The sequence below is a fragment of the Dunckerocampus dactyliophorus genome, chromosome 10, assembly GCF_027744805.1.
Source record: "Dunckerocampus dactyliophorus isolate RoL2022-P2 chromosome 10, RoL_Ddac_1.1, whole genome shotgun sequence".
Classification (NCBI taxonomy): Eukaryota; Metazoa; Chordata; class Actinopteri; order Syngnathiformes; family Syngnathidae; genus Dunckerocampus; species Dunckerocampus dactyliophorus.
The window spans coordinates 13850487-13866422 of record NC_072828.1 but is presented as its reverse complement, the minus strand read 5'-3'; the positions used below and the strand labels follow the sequence as shown (position 1 = coordinate 13866422).

Below are 15936 nucleotides of genomic sequence, written 5' to 3'. Positions count from 1 at the left end.
ACAACCTTGTTTGTGGCTGTGTAGCCCGATACGCTAGTGACGGACAGATTAATACGAGTGTAGAGAGAGAATAACAACAACTACACAGAGCAACTACACTGTGAACCCTCACTTCTGGAAACCGAAAATGACTCATCACGTTACCACATACGTCGACAGCCAACGGAGGAGCCGTTGTATTCTGTAAGCTGTTTAGAAATTGTTCTATTATCATTTATATGCCGAGGAATACATCATGTGATATAATAATATGGATTTTAGGCCATATCGCCCATCCCTAGTATACAGTATATTTCATTATTTAACAATATCTTGAGCATTTTACATGTCTATTCCACCATGGTGGATGTCTGTTATTTCCTCCAGCATCCACAAGGTGTCTTCACATTTTCACTGTTTGTCTAAAAGCAGCCAAGTAAGAGCGTAAACATCTTCTACACAGTGCAATGCAACAGGAGATTGAGCATCAAAGAGAATCATTTGTAGTCCATTCATGAGACAATATGGTGTGTGTGTGTGTGTGTGTGTGTGTGTGTGAGAGAGAGAGAGAGAGAGGAGGGTTACTGATTGACTACAGCTCTTCAGTCGACGACAGGATCAAGGGGACCCAAGACCCCGACGTTTTATCACTGCCACCCAGCCCCTACGGCCACCACCTGCAAACCCCGTCTTGCCTTACTTGATGTGTGTACACATTGTGCGTGCGCTAATGTGTTTGTGTGATCAGCCAGCTGCTTCACGCGCTTTGACCTTTTGCCCGGGCTGCGAGCAGACCAATAAATAGACGAGCCGCACCGTGACCTTTCATCAGAGGCCGACGCTTCCTCTCAGGCCCGAGGGGGTCAGAGGTCAGCGTTTGAGGAAGTGCTGAGGTAAAAGCGAATGATGTGAAAAGCAATAGACCAGCATGAGGAGTCCCTATCAGGACTATTAAACATTCAAAGATGGACGTCTCTAAGCTTTTTCATTAAATATCAGCACACACAATTCCCAGGTGATACTTTTTTTTTTTTTTTACAACATCCGGCTCACATCCAGCTCCAGCAGACATGCACAGACAGACATCCCAAATACGAAACCAGCAGTGCAACCGCAGAGAGAACAGAAGCTTGTGCCAAGATAAGAGACCACAACTCTGGTGAGGTAGGAGGATGGGGGAGATTGTTTCGGTTGACTCACATAATCATGGAAAGCCTTGGCCTCGCTGGAATGTTCGCATGTCTCTCTCCGGTCCGGGGCGGCGCAGTAGAGGTCCCAGAATACGCTGTGTAGACAGGACAAGAAACATGTTTAATACTGAACACTGGCTAATTGCTGGTTTACTCTAATCTAAGGACAAAAAAAGAAAAATAGATACTTGGTGGGCACTTTGGTACAGGTATTTTTGTCATGTGACCAAAGGCTGTGCAGTAAAGAACATATGCATAAAGTCAGGACTTGATTGGGCAGCTGGGACATAATATGCGACAAGTTTTTGGACTTTTTTCATTAATTTTTCAGCTGGTTTATAGATGGATCTAGACGTTGCCAGACATTACAAACTTTGGACATGTTCAAAATTGTTGACAGCTTTAAATAGCGATTGGCCTTTCTCATTTGTTGCGATGGTGGGTTTTTTTTTGCCGTTTTCACCGTTAGACGGGCAGTTTGTAGACTTTCATGGCTCTTGGGCAGGCGGACGTGTGATAGTAGTCCAAAATAATAGTATTCTCAGGTAATACTGATCCAAATGTACTTCCAAAACAGGCCATGGTGCAAGCACAGTAGCTGCTGTAACAGTATGATTGCCTGTAAATTGATTAGTCATGCCTGGATGATGCGCAAGGATGACGTCATGAAAAAGCGTAACACAAGAGTGAAGCCCGCGAGTTTTTGTCTATCAAAGAGTGACTTTAAATGGCTTTCGTTACTGATACCCGAGCAGACATTACTCTCATTGATGTGCCATAAGATGAAGACGTTACTCATACTTTATCAGACGTAGATGTATTGAAACATTACTCATGTTTAAATACATGAGTATTTCCGTCCATGGCCAAAAAAATTTGAATTTGCCGCCGTATAACACCTTCTGACTTAAATATTTAGACAGAGGCAGACAGAACTGTTAAACAGCGGACAAACATTTGTCATTTCTGTATGCTTTTAACTGTCATTTTAACATTGGTCCTTGTGTTTGGTCCATGTAGAGTTCATATTTGAGTGAACCGCACCAGAGTAATCCAAGCGGGTTGAGACCCATTTCTCAAGCGGTCTTGGTCCACTTGTTTGGAGCCCGCCAGGGTTCGGATGATTGCGTTCACACCTGACCAAAAGAACCACACTAGCAGGAAATGCACAATCACATGACAAACGCTAATAGCCCTGCCAAGTAAAAAGCTAAACATTAAAATGCTAAGCGTACCGTACCACAGTGCGCACCAAGTGTCTTTTTAAAATGTTTGGTCTGGACCAGAATGTGAACACAGTCATAGTGTGCGTGCAAGCAAATGTGTTATTAACAAATTTTTTTTAATGGTACAAGTGTGTGTCATCAAGGCTTTTTTTCTGCTTTGTGTGTCACTTTGACAAAAACAACAGCAGACAACCAGACAAAGTGGGACAGGATCACACTTAGAGTGCACCTTTTTGTTACATGCAGATAAAAGCAGAGAGTTTAATAATAGCAGCACAAAACACAAGACCATCATCAGCCGCACTGGGACGCTCATGTCAATATCGTCTTATGCCTTTTTAAGTTCTCATTCATCAAATACCTGAGTGCAATCAAGAGTTTCATGTTTCCTTCACACACAACAGGAACACAAGCTGAAGTAAAAGATAATGTATTTAAAGAGATATTGTATCAGTCACTTAATAAAAAGGCAATTGTCAAAGATATGAAGCAGAAAATAAACAATTCCAACAAAGCGTTTTTTGTACAACGAGGGGATAAGAAGGGCTTAGATTTCGTTTCATTTCATTTTATAAACTGTGATCAAAGCTAATCTAATACCGACATTGAACAATTCCTCACATTCAACGTATTGTGTGAATGCCTATAATGTTCTGTTTAAAGTCAAGTACAACCAATTTACAAATACACCTTTTATTTGATTGATTTTTCATTTTTAGAATTTTTTTGTTTCTATGATTTGATTGTCCCGTAAAACATTTCAAATTAATAATCATTTGGACTAAATTATCAAAAACAAAATGCCCACAGAATTAAAAAACTGAAGAAAAACTCAAGACTAGACTATTTACATGTGATGCGTTTATCCACTCACATTCTGAACTGCAAAGAGCAACCACCATGTATAAACAAAATATGTTAATTATTATTATGTATTCCAACAGGCATCACCAGTTATTAATAACACGTTAACACGGCATCAATTCATCAATATGCCAACTTTAAGTATCAATATAAACACCCCAAATCTAGAAAATAAAAACCTGAGCCTTGAAAAAAACAGAATATGAATCCTCCCAGATGTAACTTAATTATATATAATACAGACCCATTCATCCTCCATTTCCCTGCTAAATGTTAAAAATGGACAGTTGGGGATAAATGGAGCACTACAAAGATGTAGTCTTACACACTTGCCTGCACAAAAAACAGGAAAGGTCATTTCATTTCCCACCTGGTCTGCTCTTTCAACCTGCAGTATTGACCAATCAGCCACGATTATGTTACTTAGCGGCCAATCAGCCGTGGTGATATTTGAGCATTCGCACCAGTCCCACTGCTCCAGGGGCCACAGAGGTCCCACTCTAAACGGGGACCCTTAATTAATACATTAGATGAGATGAAGTAGCTCAGCTGTTCTTAGTTCTTTTCCATACTAATTTAATGGGGGATAAGAACGTTTGATTTTGTACATTATTTCCAGTTGTTAACTGGTAATATAATATATATAATAACTGGTGGTTTCTGTTTATTTCTACAACGTAATGTCCAATTACAGTACGCAAGGTGGCTGTTATCACAAAAAACTGGTGGGAGGAGCAACTGTATTAAATATATGACACGTACATGCATTGCAGTGTGAGTGAGCCACATACTGTGGGCTTTGACTTTGTGGATTATTTTGAGTATTTCCAATTGTTTCTATTAGCTAAGATGGTAGTTTTAATTAATAACTGGTGGGAGGTGCATCGGTGGCACAAATCCGTCGCCCTTCACCATGAAAGTTAAGAGTTGAGTGTTTTATTGTTTTTAAACCTTAGTATTAAGAGGAGCTAACGTATTTTTACACTTGTGCGACAGTTAAGTTTATGAAATGTTACTTAAAATGTGGCTGTACAGTTAAAGCTTTATTAAGACAGTTTTATTAACATCTCTTTCCATTATTTAGTATGGAAAAAACAGGTTTTGCAATGGAGAACAACCAGCATCAAAAACACTACTTAATAGTTTTTGATTCACCATTATGATGACATGTTATTTATCTGAAACAGAAAGGCTGGCATATCACAGCTCATGAAATGAAAAGAATAAACAACACTCTTCCGTCTTAACCAGCAACCTCAGAGACTTCTGACAGCGTGAGTGTGAGTGTGAGTGCGAAGCGTTGTTCGAGTATTTAAAGATTCAAAGACGGTGCCCAGAGGCGTTCTGCAAGCACAAGGGTGCCCTCTAGACAAAGAGCTTGACGAGCACACACGACGTGTGTTTGTGTGTGTACGTGAGTATGTGTTTGTGTGGCAGATGTGTGCATCAGGGGTTGTGCCTCCTCTCTGTCACTTGACAATAAAGCCAGTGTACATTATAATATCTCTCCGTCGGTGTTAAAGAGATTGCTGCTCTGCCGGAGACGAGGCGCGGCGCTGGGAGGGAAGGCGCGACCATCGCAAATCCAATCAGCTCTCGGGGAAATGAAACGGGACGAGTTTGTTACCAAAAAAGACACAAGCAGGTACATCCATACGCGAGGGGGACAAAGGAGGAAGGGGATTTAAGGGCAACATCTCCTGGCCTCTGAAGTCTGAAATATATTATTATTTGAACAGATGACATGAGCACCTGTCTCTCTGCATAATCTAATACTGCGTCACTTTGTAGGAACCAGGACTTTTATTACACACTGATATACTGTAAATTGTGGACTATAAACTGCTACTTTTTCCACACCCTTTCAACACTGCAGCTGAAACAATGATGGGGCTAATTTATGGCTAAACAGACTATGGTTCCCATGATGCTTTTAGTGCAGATTCAGGAAGTATTGAATTAGTGAAGTAAATGCTAATATCACTTTTTGAAGTCTTATTCAGCGATTTTGATCTGACAAAGTTAAGTAAGTTTGATTAAGTTTAAAATGACTCCAGCTTCTGCTCAGACCACAGGAGCTGCAGAACTCCAATGAAAAAAAGCGTCTTAGGTCTCACTCATTGAGTGATGCTGGGAACACCAAGTGTAGGTAGGATTGCAAGGTTTATATTGATTATTTCTGTGTAACTATCCCATGTTACAATGTGGACACCTGTGGCTTATAGACAAGTGTGGCATATATACAGTCGTGCCTTGCTAAATCCCGGTTCGAACATTGCTCTCTTGCTCTATTACAGTTTTTCAAAAATTAATTAATTGATAAATTATGCTTTTTTTCATTGACTATGGCGGATAATTTGTCAAAAAATATTGAAAGACAAGTCATATGAAGCCTTCTGGTCACTAGGCATCGGTAATCTTACACTGATGACACATTATACAACCTTAGATACAATGGTGCATGTCAGTCATGGCATGTCCGACACGATAGAGTGGAAATTTCTCCTCCCATTTCGTGTGGATGTGGTACGTTTTTGGATTCTTACTTTGTCCTTCTTCACCACTCTGTTTGAAACACTTTCTTACACTTTCTACAAATAAAGTGGTTAGCTCGGTAGCTTGCAATATGTCCCTGCAGTGAACCCGTAGCCTGCGCATCAGTGTTGTGCAATGTAGTGTAAACAAAGAATAACAGGAGTGTAAAGGTGACTATAGAGATGTTATTCCATGTCTACAGGGCTCTGACAATGCTATGTTTTATATATATATATATATATATATATATATATATATATATATATATATATATATAATATATTGAAACCTAAATTCAGTTATCGCGGTTGGGTCTGGAATCAATTAACTGTGATAAACGAGGGACGACTGTATTGATGAACATGCGTGGTATAGAGCACGAACAAACGGCATAGCAAAGCAAGCTAGCGAGCTAACTAGTTAGTCTATCCAATTTACTCATTCTTAACTTAAGAAAGTGTTTCAAACCGAGTGGGCAAGAAGGATAAAAAAGCCAAAAACTTACCACTTCCACACAAAATGAGAGGATAATGTTTTTTCATTTGATCTCAGCCATGGCATGTCGGCTCGGCTCTGCTGGCTTAAGGCTGGGTTATACTTTCTGCTCAAACGAGCCAATCGCAGCTCGTCATTCTTCCCACCACAGGGGCAGGAGAATGTGCTTACAAAAGGCATGCTGAACATGGCAAAAGAAAATAAAAACAAACAACTTGTTTCAGTGTTTCTTTATGCGTCGTGCATCAGGGTCGGCTACCTCATATAACTGCTGGTGTTTCTGTACTTCAACTGCGAGGATCTCCTGCTCGTCTACCATTTTTTCCATGTGTCTCCATCCGCGTAGTTAAAAAAATTTGAAGGTGCGTGGAGTGGGAATTTTCCGCATGAAAAGGGCCACTCGAGGGAGCATGGGTGCGAAAATGACGTCATTTGTCCGCACGGAGCCGCACGGACCTCACGGATGCAAAAAGCATAAAACAGGCTTTAGTAGCCATTCTCCATGCAGTGTGAAAAGTAATGTAATCTAATATCATGTCTCATAACATTCCTGACGCCAAGTGACCAGAATACTACATATAACTTGTCTTCAAATATTTTTTGACTAATAATAACCCATAGCCAACCACGAAACACAGCAATCATTATTAATGAATTGTTTTTTGAAGAACCGCGATATAGAAAGGGACGACTGTACTTACATTTTGGAATAAGTGTTGCAAAAAAGCCAAACAATGATTAGACCACCCTTGTTTCTTCAGTTTATTGATCCATTTGAATGCCTGGCACAACTAAAGGTACATTTATTTGGACAAATATAATAATGATAACAAATATAGCTCATACGAGTTACATTTAAGAGCTGATATCTAGCAACTTCCATGGTTTTCCTGATAAGAACCAATCACCTAAGTTCTTACGTGAATAGCTGCTGTATAGCGTTGTACTGCCAAAAAATTTTACTCTTATTTTTGTTGTCTTTGTTATATTAGTCCAAACAAAGGTACCTTTAGTTCTATCAGGCATTAAAATGAACATCTAACTGAAGAAACAAGGGTGGTCTGATCATTTTTTCCATGACTGTATCAACACAGGGAACATGCAAATCAACGCGTGACATCACTGTGCATCATTAGAGACACTTTTGCCGAAAATGTTATGTGTTATGTTATGTTAAATTATGAATTTGACATTGGAGGTTCCACTGCATAGGACAATATTCTTTCACTATTGCAGGGGTGTTCAAACTTTTCCCAGCGAGGGCTGCATACCGGAAAACCAAAGGATACGGGAGCCACTTTGATATTTTACAGTTTGCAAACCAACCATCAGATATGTTATACTGTATATATTTAAGGAAAAAACAGCCTGCATCTCAGCTTTGTGTCGGCAGGTGAGTGTATCATTTCTTTTTCTCCACTGTTCATGCTTCCATTAATGCTGCTGCTGTTTTTCAATTTTGCAAATGTTTATTCAAATATTCTTCTTGTAATTTTGAATTTATTAATGTTATAACACAACTTTCTACCAACCTAATTTTCCAAAAAATTGCAGCATTGTTCTTTGTTTTGTTACTAATATTGCAAAAATTATTGTATTTCCTCATAGTATAACATTATGTTATGTGTAAAATTTTTTGTCGTAATGTAAAACGTTTTTATATTAATATTTTGACCAAAATATTTCTGCTTTATTCTAATAAAAGTACTGCTCTTTTTCAATATTTCTTGTTGTTTTTGTTAGTTTGCATGTTTAATGATATTTTTTAAATGTGCCCAGGGGCCACAAATGGCCCCCGGGCTGCACTATGGACACCCCTGCACTATTGATTACAAACAGGCACCAGTGGCACACCGGGGGAAAAAACAACATTTCAAACAAAACTACATGCAGCAGTCACTCTATTATCCGTATCTGGTTATCTGTTACATCAACATTTGTGGCTAATTAACATCAGCTATCTACAAGATATCGTACTTTGTAACGCTACAAGTTCTATCCAATTATCTCATCATTCCAATCTAATGATCCAATCTTAGGAAGCTCGTTTTGGTATTGAGGGTGGTAAGCGATGTTATTTGAGCTGCACATGGGGGAATTTTCTTCTCTTTTTATGACCAAGCAGAGAGACCTCAAATTCATCTTGAGGTTATTCAAACGTGTTTTGGTTTATGTCTTTATTTTGTTATTATTTAATTCAATTTAATTTATTTAGTTTTATTTTTAAGCAATTAGATTTATTTTACTTTTTTATTGTTTAATGTCTTTATTCAAACCATATACAACATGAGCTGGTGTTAAGACAGAACATTCACGTTGAATCCCGAACAGAGCCGGAAAAGGATTAGCCAGTCCAGACGTCCAGAAGAAGACAATTACTGAAATTAAATGCCATCACGATAATTATTTGCAATTAACTGGGCCCCGACAAAGCCAGCGGTTACAATGGGCTTTTTCGCTATAATAAGGCACGTAAACAAAGCCAGACGCTCAGCTTGGCAGGTCTGAGCCATAATCCTGTCTCTGCCGCTTTAGCTAGCAGCCAGCTAGCAGCTAAATAAGCCGGTTTGCGTGATTCCGGACTAATTTTAGCATATAAATGTGGCTACTTTCTCTTCATGACATCTTTAAAGTGGAAGACAACTTCTCATGTCCGTGTTGACAGATAATAAGAATAACTGGGATGCTATTCAGAGTGACGCACATGCAGTACATGCGGATGTCATGTGAGTGCTATCTTAGCATTCTGTTAATCCTTCACATCTGTACAAGGGGGCGGCGTAATAATAGCGGCTTACTTTTGCTCTCAATAAAAATCAGTATCTTAAATGTCTTTAAATACAGGGAAAAGGGTGTATTTTTTCTCATGACTGAATGTTTTTGTTTGGGTAAGCTAAATATTGTACTCCTGAACCGCTGCACACAAAAGGGTGACAATTTGTCAAAACGCACATCCTTACTGTGTTGCTTGTGCTATTATTTGTCAGACAAGTATGGTGGTGTTGCTATTTGACCCCATAAGTGGGATTGACTTGAAATTTCTCACACAGCTCTACAAAACAGCCACCGTAACTTTAGGGTGTTTAGCCAAATTACCCCAAAATTTGGTACACACCTTTCTGGGACTGGCAAGCATGTGTGTAAAATTTGAGAAAGATTCATTGAAAAACATGGCTGCCATCAAACAAAATGTCTTTGCAAGAGCACTGGAGAGACAACTAATGTTACAATAGTCATTGACCACTCATTGATTTATTTAAATCATTTTAGACAATTTTTGATTGTTGTGGGGGTTTTTTGTTGCACGTTTTAAAGTGACAATGACATCCAATCTCCTTTCACCATGGCAACCGGTTAGCCTTTAACGCTTATTACAGCAACAGGACATGCTAGATACTAACATACGAGTATGTTCACTGACTTGACTCGAAAATAGTTAATATTCAATATGTATGATGGGATTAGACTTTAAATCATAATTAGACTTCTTCGGTGACATTTACGAGTGGATGTCACCTGTTTTCCCACCATCCATCCATTTTCTATGCCAGTTTTCCCACCAATACACGCCAAAATTACAGGAGAGTGATGGCACTTACAGAATCCCATTCTGCTATAGGATTATTGTGTGTGCGTGTGTGGGGGGTGTGGGTGTGGGTGTGGGTGTGGGTGTGGGTGTGTGCGGGAGGTTTTAGAATTCAACGGGCATCCAGTGAAAACTGGTTAAAGCCATCGATTTTAGGGATAAGGAGGAGACAACTAGCACGGGCCAATAGAGAAGGAGCTAATGACACAATCAACACCTGCAGCCCTCGCGGAGGCTTTTCTTTATCCCTCCACCCATAACAACAGATGTGGATGAGTGACCCCCACCACCACCACAAGCTTCAGTCACCACAACACCCCACCACCCTCCTTTCCTTCTATGGTCTTATTGTAAAAAACACCCCCTCCCTCTTCTCTCTGTGCTGTCCTACAGGAAACATCCACAGAGGTGGTGTAGAGAAGAACAGCCTAGCGAGGTGCAACGAAAACGGGGGTTGGGGGGGGGGCCGGGTGACAGTGGGGTCGGGGTCTTAGATTTGGCTGTTTAACACAAAAGAGCCTGAAATGCAAAAAGAGTTAATCCATCGGGCCAGGGGGGAGGGGGGGATTCTCTCTTCCATAAACAAAAGCACAGGCCTCCAGACAAAGGTTGCAGGAGTAGGAGGGGAAGGGGTGAGGGATGGAGGAAGGTTGGTGGCTTTGCTACCATCTGGAGCTTTTGTTTTGGGAGTGAGTGTGGGGGGTGGTGTCCAATGGGTGGACAGAGGACTTTGACACCCACCCCCTTTCCCCTTACTGGGTTGTCTACCCCCTACTCGAAGTGCGTCCACGTGCTGCCCAGACAGACGCCCTTCAGCTACACACCACCAGCTAATCATCAGCCACCTTTCCACGCACGCACACACTCTTGGAGAGCTGTGACACATCCATACAGCCACAGCACACGTTTATTCATCACCAGCACTGTCCAAATGCAACACCATCATGTCAACAAGCTCCACACTGACAACCCACAAGAGGATGAATGAATGAATGAAGATGCACGTTTACTGCACTACAGCGTAGTCACTATGTCCACCCTTCTGACGGCATCTTTATCCTGTTAGTGCTCTCCGTCAGGGGCTAGGCGCATGACTTGCAATTCTCTGCTGAAACACTAGGGGCAGTGTTTTCCTGACAGTGAGCAACCACAACTCCCAATGAGTAGTCATTTAGCTTCCTGTGAGCAATGCCGACTGAAGCATATTTTTGGCAATATCCCTCTATGAATTGTTGGACATCTGGTAATACTTCCATCTGGAAGTATTACAGTAATCCCTCGTTTATCGCAGTTAATTGGTTCCAGATCCGACCGTGATAAGTGATTTTTCACAAAGTTGAATTCCTTTCTCATAAATGGAATATTTTCACATCCTATGGCATAGAAACCATGTTTACAATCTTCTGAATAGCTTTTTAACATTATTAGAGAGATGAAATAACACCCATATAGTCATTATAGTAGATCTAATTGGAGAAAATAAGCCGTTTAAGACGTAAATAAAACTTGTGCTTGTGTGTGTCGCAGTAAATGTGTTCCAGTGAATGTAGGGGATCAGATTGGGTGGTATCTTGTGTTATTAGTATGATTATGATTATAGTGAGTTAATTTAAACCTGCAATAAAAGTCTGTCGTTTCACCGACCAAGTCTGGTGCTTGTCTCACTCGCGAATTAGTGACACCGAGTGACCAATGTAGAATACTACAGTCATAATTTGAATACTACTACTTTGCTACTCACTTGTGTTGCCAGCTAGCTAGACAATAATGGCTGTGTGGTGACTTATTTTCAGTGGATAGTAAATCTATAGTGCTATACAAGCTGTACACTGACTACTCTAAAGTATGTCCAAGTTTACTTTTAACAGTATTGTCCCTTGAGAAGACATACTGTCATAAACATGGTTGTTGAAATATGAGGGGTGTCCTGACTATGCACTCACTTGTTTAAAGAAGCTAAGAATGACTGAATCGTTCGTCCAACAACACAAGCTTCATACTCTGGCATCTTTAGATGCTCTGGCAGGAATTATCTATAATTCGTTGGCCAGTGCTGAGTCGAGCTATGTGTTGAATGCGTGCTTTGTAAAGAAACTGTTCAGCATATAAAAGAGGAAGAGGAAGTGAGCTCACTGGTGAATGGCAGGGATGCAAGGAGCACTTAAACATATGTGAGATGATGCACTTAGCATTCCCTGCAATTACTGTCCTCCTCCTCCTCCTACTCCTCCCTCCACCACCACCTCTGTGCATTCCTCCGGCTCATCACGAGCACTCTCACTCACAGTAACATGATCTGCTGTGTGTGGGGTTTTCTGTGTTGACGTGTAGTAGTTTGATAGAATCAGCATATACTGTACATACCACCACCACGAGTGTAAAAATCCCGGAGGTTCCCCGAGCGTGATGTTCTTCTCCCATCGTATCTGAGAGGAAGACAAGAGCACAAGAGAAGAAGGGAGGATTAGTTCATTTTCATAACCGCACTCAACTCGAAACTGCTCACCTGCGATGCCTTTCTATTGTCCTACACCTGCTGAAAAGGTATTATTTCTGATAATTGTGCTGAGCCAATACTATATGGTCAGATTAATCACATGCTCCATAGTCTCCACAATGCTGCATTGGCCCGGAGTCTCCTTTTGACTAAGATTTGTCAAAACCGCAGCTGTAAATTGATCATGAATGTGTTGTTGTTGCTTTTAAGGCTTCTTTCATTGCTATTTTAAAAATGGTGATAGACCAACTTCGGCAATATGATCTTTGGTGCGGAGCCAACACTGATTAGCTCTGATCTTTGACCCAGCTTCCTAGAGCAACACAAAAATCACGAGGCTTTGACATCGAGCAACAGTCCCTGTCAGTCGTAAGGTTATTTGAGCACGGTGGCAAGCAGAATACCGAGGAACATGCACGTTCGAGCTACAGAATCATCACGCTTCTGCAGGCATTGCTTTCGAACAATAATTTCTGAATAAACTGTAACTCGCTAGAAAGGAAAATGCACTGACTTTCTTGTGTGTCATACTGTGTGTGTGCGCTCTTAATCGCACATTGATCTGAGAGTGTGCACATACTATAAACGTGAGCACCTCAGCAAGGAGGAAGGACCAGAGGTTAATTGAGAATCCAGGTAATAGTGCTCTGATTAGACGTGCACTGGGCAACTGAGTGTGCCTTCAAGTCTGGCTGTGAGGTCCCTAATCATTTTTAAACATCTCATCTGTGTGTGTGGGAGAGAGGGAATGAAAGCTATGAAGGCAGGCAAGGAGCTACACACAGTGGCGGAACAAAATGTGATGACTTTTATTACTTCTCGTTCCTGAAGGTGTAGATCTTTTTACATACAGTTTTTGCACTACCTCTCTGCTTGACCCTATAAGAGGTCCGCAGGGTTCAACTAAAAACTAAAAAGGCAGCATTTGCATCATCCAAAGTGTTGATTTTTCACTCTTTTTAGCCCAAGACTTGCAGTTCCATTGCACTGCTTATACGTATTCATCAATTAATTCGATAAATAAGCCTTAAGTTGATTTGGATGCATGTCAAAGCAAAAATCTCAAAGCAGCTGATAGGCCTGTCACGAAATTCAATAAATCAATTAGACGCACGATAAATAAAAACAAACCCGATAATTTTGCCGGCCTCGATAAATTGACATGTGCATGCGTGTTTGTTGGCCCTAACGAGGCGCTAGCAAGTGTACACACAGAGTGCTGTGATAAAACACGCAAGTACACGCAAAGGGTGATTCTCCTGAAAGGCGTACGAGCAAATGGGGGTATTCACAGGCGTACCAATGACAATGCAGCAGTTACTTTGAGGGTCGTGACCCACAGACTACAGTTATTTGAAGCCATAGCCATGTGAAAATACGCTGCAAACATATTATTATTGAATTATTATAAACAGAGGAAACAGTGTTGAATGCTTTCTTCATGCCTGTTGTGTATAAAACACGATGTGATGTCAATTTCAGCCCGTTTGCACATCGTCATTTTGTGACATGAGAAAGTATGTGACAAAGACAAATAAATAAATAATACAAAGCGTTGGAACTTGGATGTTTCAGGTGCTGTGATTCCCTAAGTACAATATAACACCTCATTGTGCACCAAACGCATTCTGCTGCATCCAAAACATGTACTTTGACCAAACTACCACAAAACGTTATACCTCATTAAACGTAAACAGCGTATTCAACACACAATGTTGCTAAAAGTGAAGCAAGCAAGTACAGTATATGCAAAATAGCTGCATTGGCACGCAATGTGAACTTTAGAGTATTTCTGGGTTATTTCTCCTGTTTTGTTATAGTCAGACAATAACAAAAGTGGCACTGATTCAAAATTTGTGATTTTTATTTAAGTGCAATTTTTGCTAAAAGAGACAGAATCCATTTGATTTTCATTGGTGTACTTTTGTGTTTTTTTTGTTTATCCTTTATTTTATTATGTTGTTTGTTTAATATATTTCATTTAAAAGCTTTTGACATTCCAATTACAATGTTAAATACCGTCGAGAAATTAAAGTTTATTGCTTTTGATACGGTGTACTTGCATTATTATGCCATATATTATCATTACATTCATGAAAAAATGGTCTCAAAATAATGTTGACAATAATTAGTAGGACAATTATCATCCACCAAAATGTGTTATTGTGACAGGCCGAGCAGCTGCACTAGAAACTCTCATTTAGTAGCCTCTTTCAACAAGAGATCCTACAGAGCCGTAACAGAAGATCCCACAATAATTCATTTTGCATTTCACACAGGACCCGATGACGCAGGACATTGCAGTAAATGTGGACAATGACAATTGCTTTCAACACAACGGATCAAGAGAAGTGGGTCTGGAGCGTTAAACTTTACAACCCTGTTCACAGCCTTCATCCCGCATCTGCTACTACCAAGAAAGCCCAAAAATTACCGGCTGGACTTCCACCCAACATTTCATGTTGGTGCTGTTCACACAGAACAGCAACACAGCAACACAGCAGAAAACTATACCTCACAAAAGTGAGTACAGCTCTCACATGTCAGCAAGCTTTTTATAGTCTAAAGTGAACAAGTGTGAATATTTGGTGTGAACACCATTGCTATCTAGCACTGCCTTAATCCTCTTGGGCACGGAATTCACCAGAGCCATACAGGTTGTTACTGGATCCTCTTCCACTCCTCTGTGATGACATCACTGGTGGATGTTAGACACCTTGCACTCCTCCACCGTCCTTCCATCCGCCTGAGGATGCCCCACAGGTGCTCAGTTGGTTTCAGGTCTGGAGGAGACATACCTGGCCACTCCAGCACCTTCACCTTCAGCTTCCTCAGCAAGGCCCTTGCCATCTAAGACAACTGCCATGCGGCCTAAATTTCGCCTCAGACTGCTACATTACATGTTGGAATTCATGTTTCCCTGCAATGAACTGCAGAGCCAGGAGCACTCATGCAGCCCCAGACAATGCCACTGCCACCACCGTGTTTGACTGTAGGCAAGACACAATTATCTTGCAACTCACAGCCATATAGACAATAAATAATCTTCAGTGGATAGTAAATCTGTACTGCTATACAAGCTGTACAAGGACTACTCTAAAGTATAGTATTGTTCCTTGACAAGTGTACAACTGTAATAAAAATGCTTGCTGAAATGTGAGGGTTGTTGTCACTTATATGAGATACTGTACTTTCTATCGGCGCAAGGTCACTAGCAAGCCAAACAATGTTGCTCGTCCTTTCTTTCCCCTTGAGGTATTAAAGCATTGCAGACTGAATTAAATGAAGGTAAATTAAGGCAGTAGGGGAAGTAAGTTAGCCGGTAAACCATGATTTAAATAGCACTTTTTAAAGGCACACAGTTAAAAAGTGCTGCAAAAGAAAGGTGTTATACTACTAAGGGCCTGGATGTGGAAACATTAGCAGGGGGAACGTCCATTAAGGAGGAGGATGCAACACATTAAAGGCTTTAAATCTAATAAGAGTCTAATCAGTCCAGCAGACAAATGGTTACTTTTGCTTGGAATGGTTTCAAATAGCGCACATTCCATTTAACTTGACGGG

The 15936-nt window shown here is 40.6% G+C and overlaps 1 protein-coding gene across 2 annotated transcripts in view; it reads right to left on the bottom strand.

Moving 5' to 3' along the window:
* Nucleotides 1-15936, bottom strand: part of ssbp4 (single stranded DNA binding protein 4) — a 103948-nt gene that overhangs the window by 72913 nt on the left and 15099 nt on the right. For both annotated transcript variants that reach the window (XM_054788884.1, XM_054788883.1), the window contains exons 3-4: nt 12240-12301; nt 1180-1264 (exon numbers count right to left, since the gene is read on the bottom strand). In XM_054788884.1, the coding sequence (XP_054644859.1) occupies nt 1180-1264; nt 12240-12301 (147 nt within the window). The remainder of the gene's footprint in view (nt 1-1179; nt 1265-12239; nt 12302-15936) is intronic.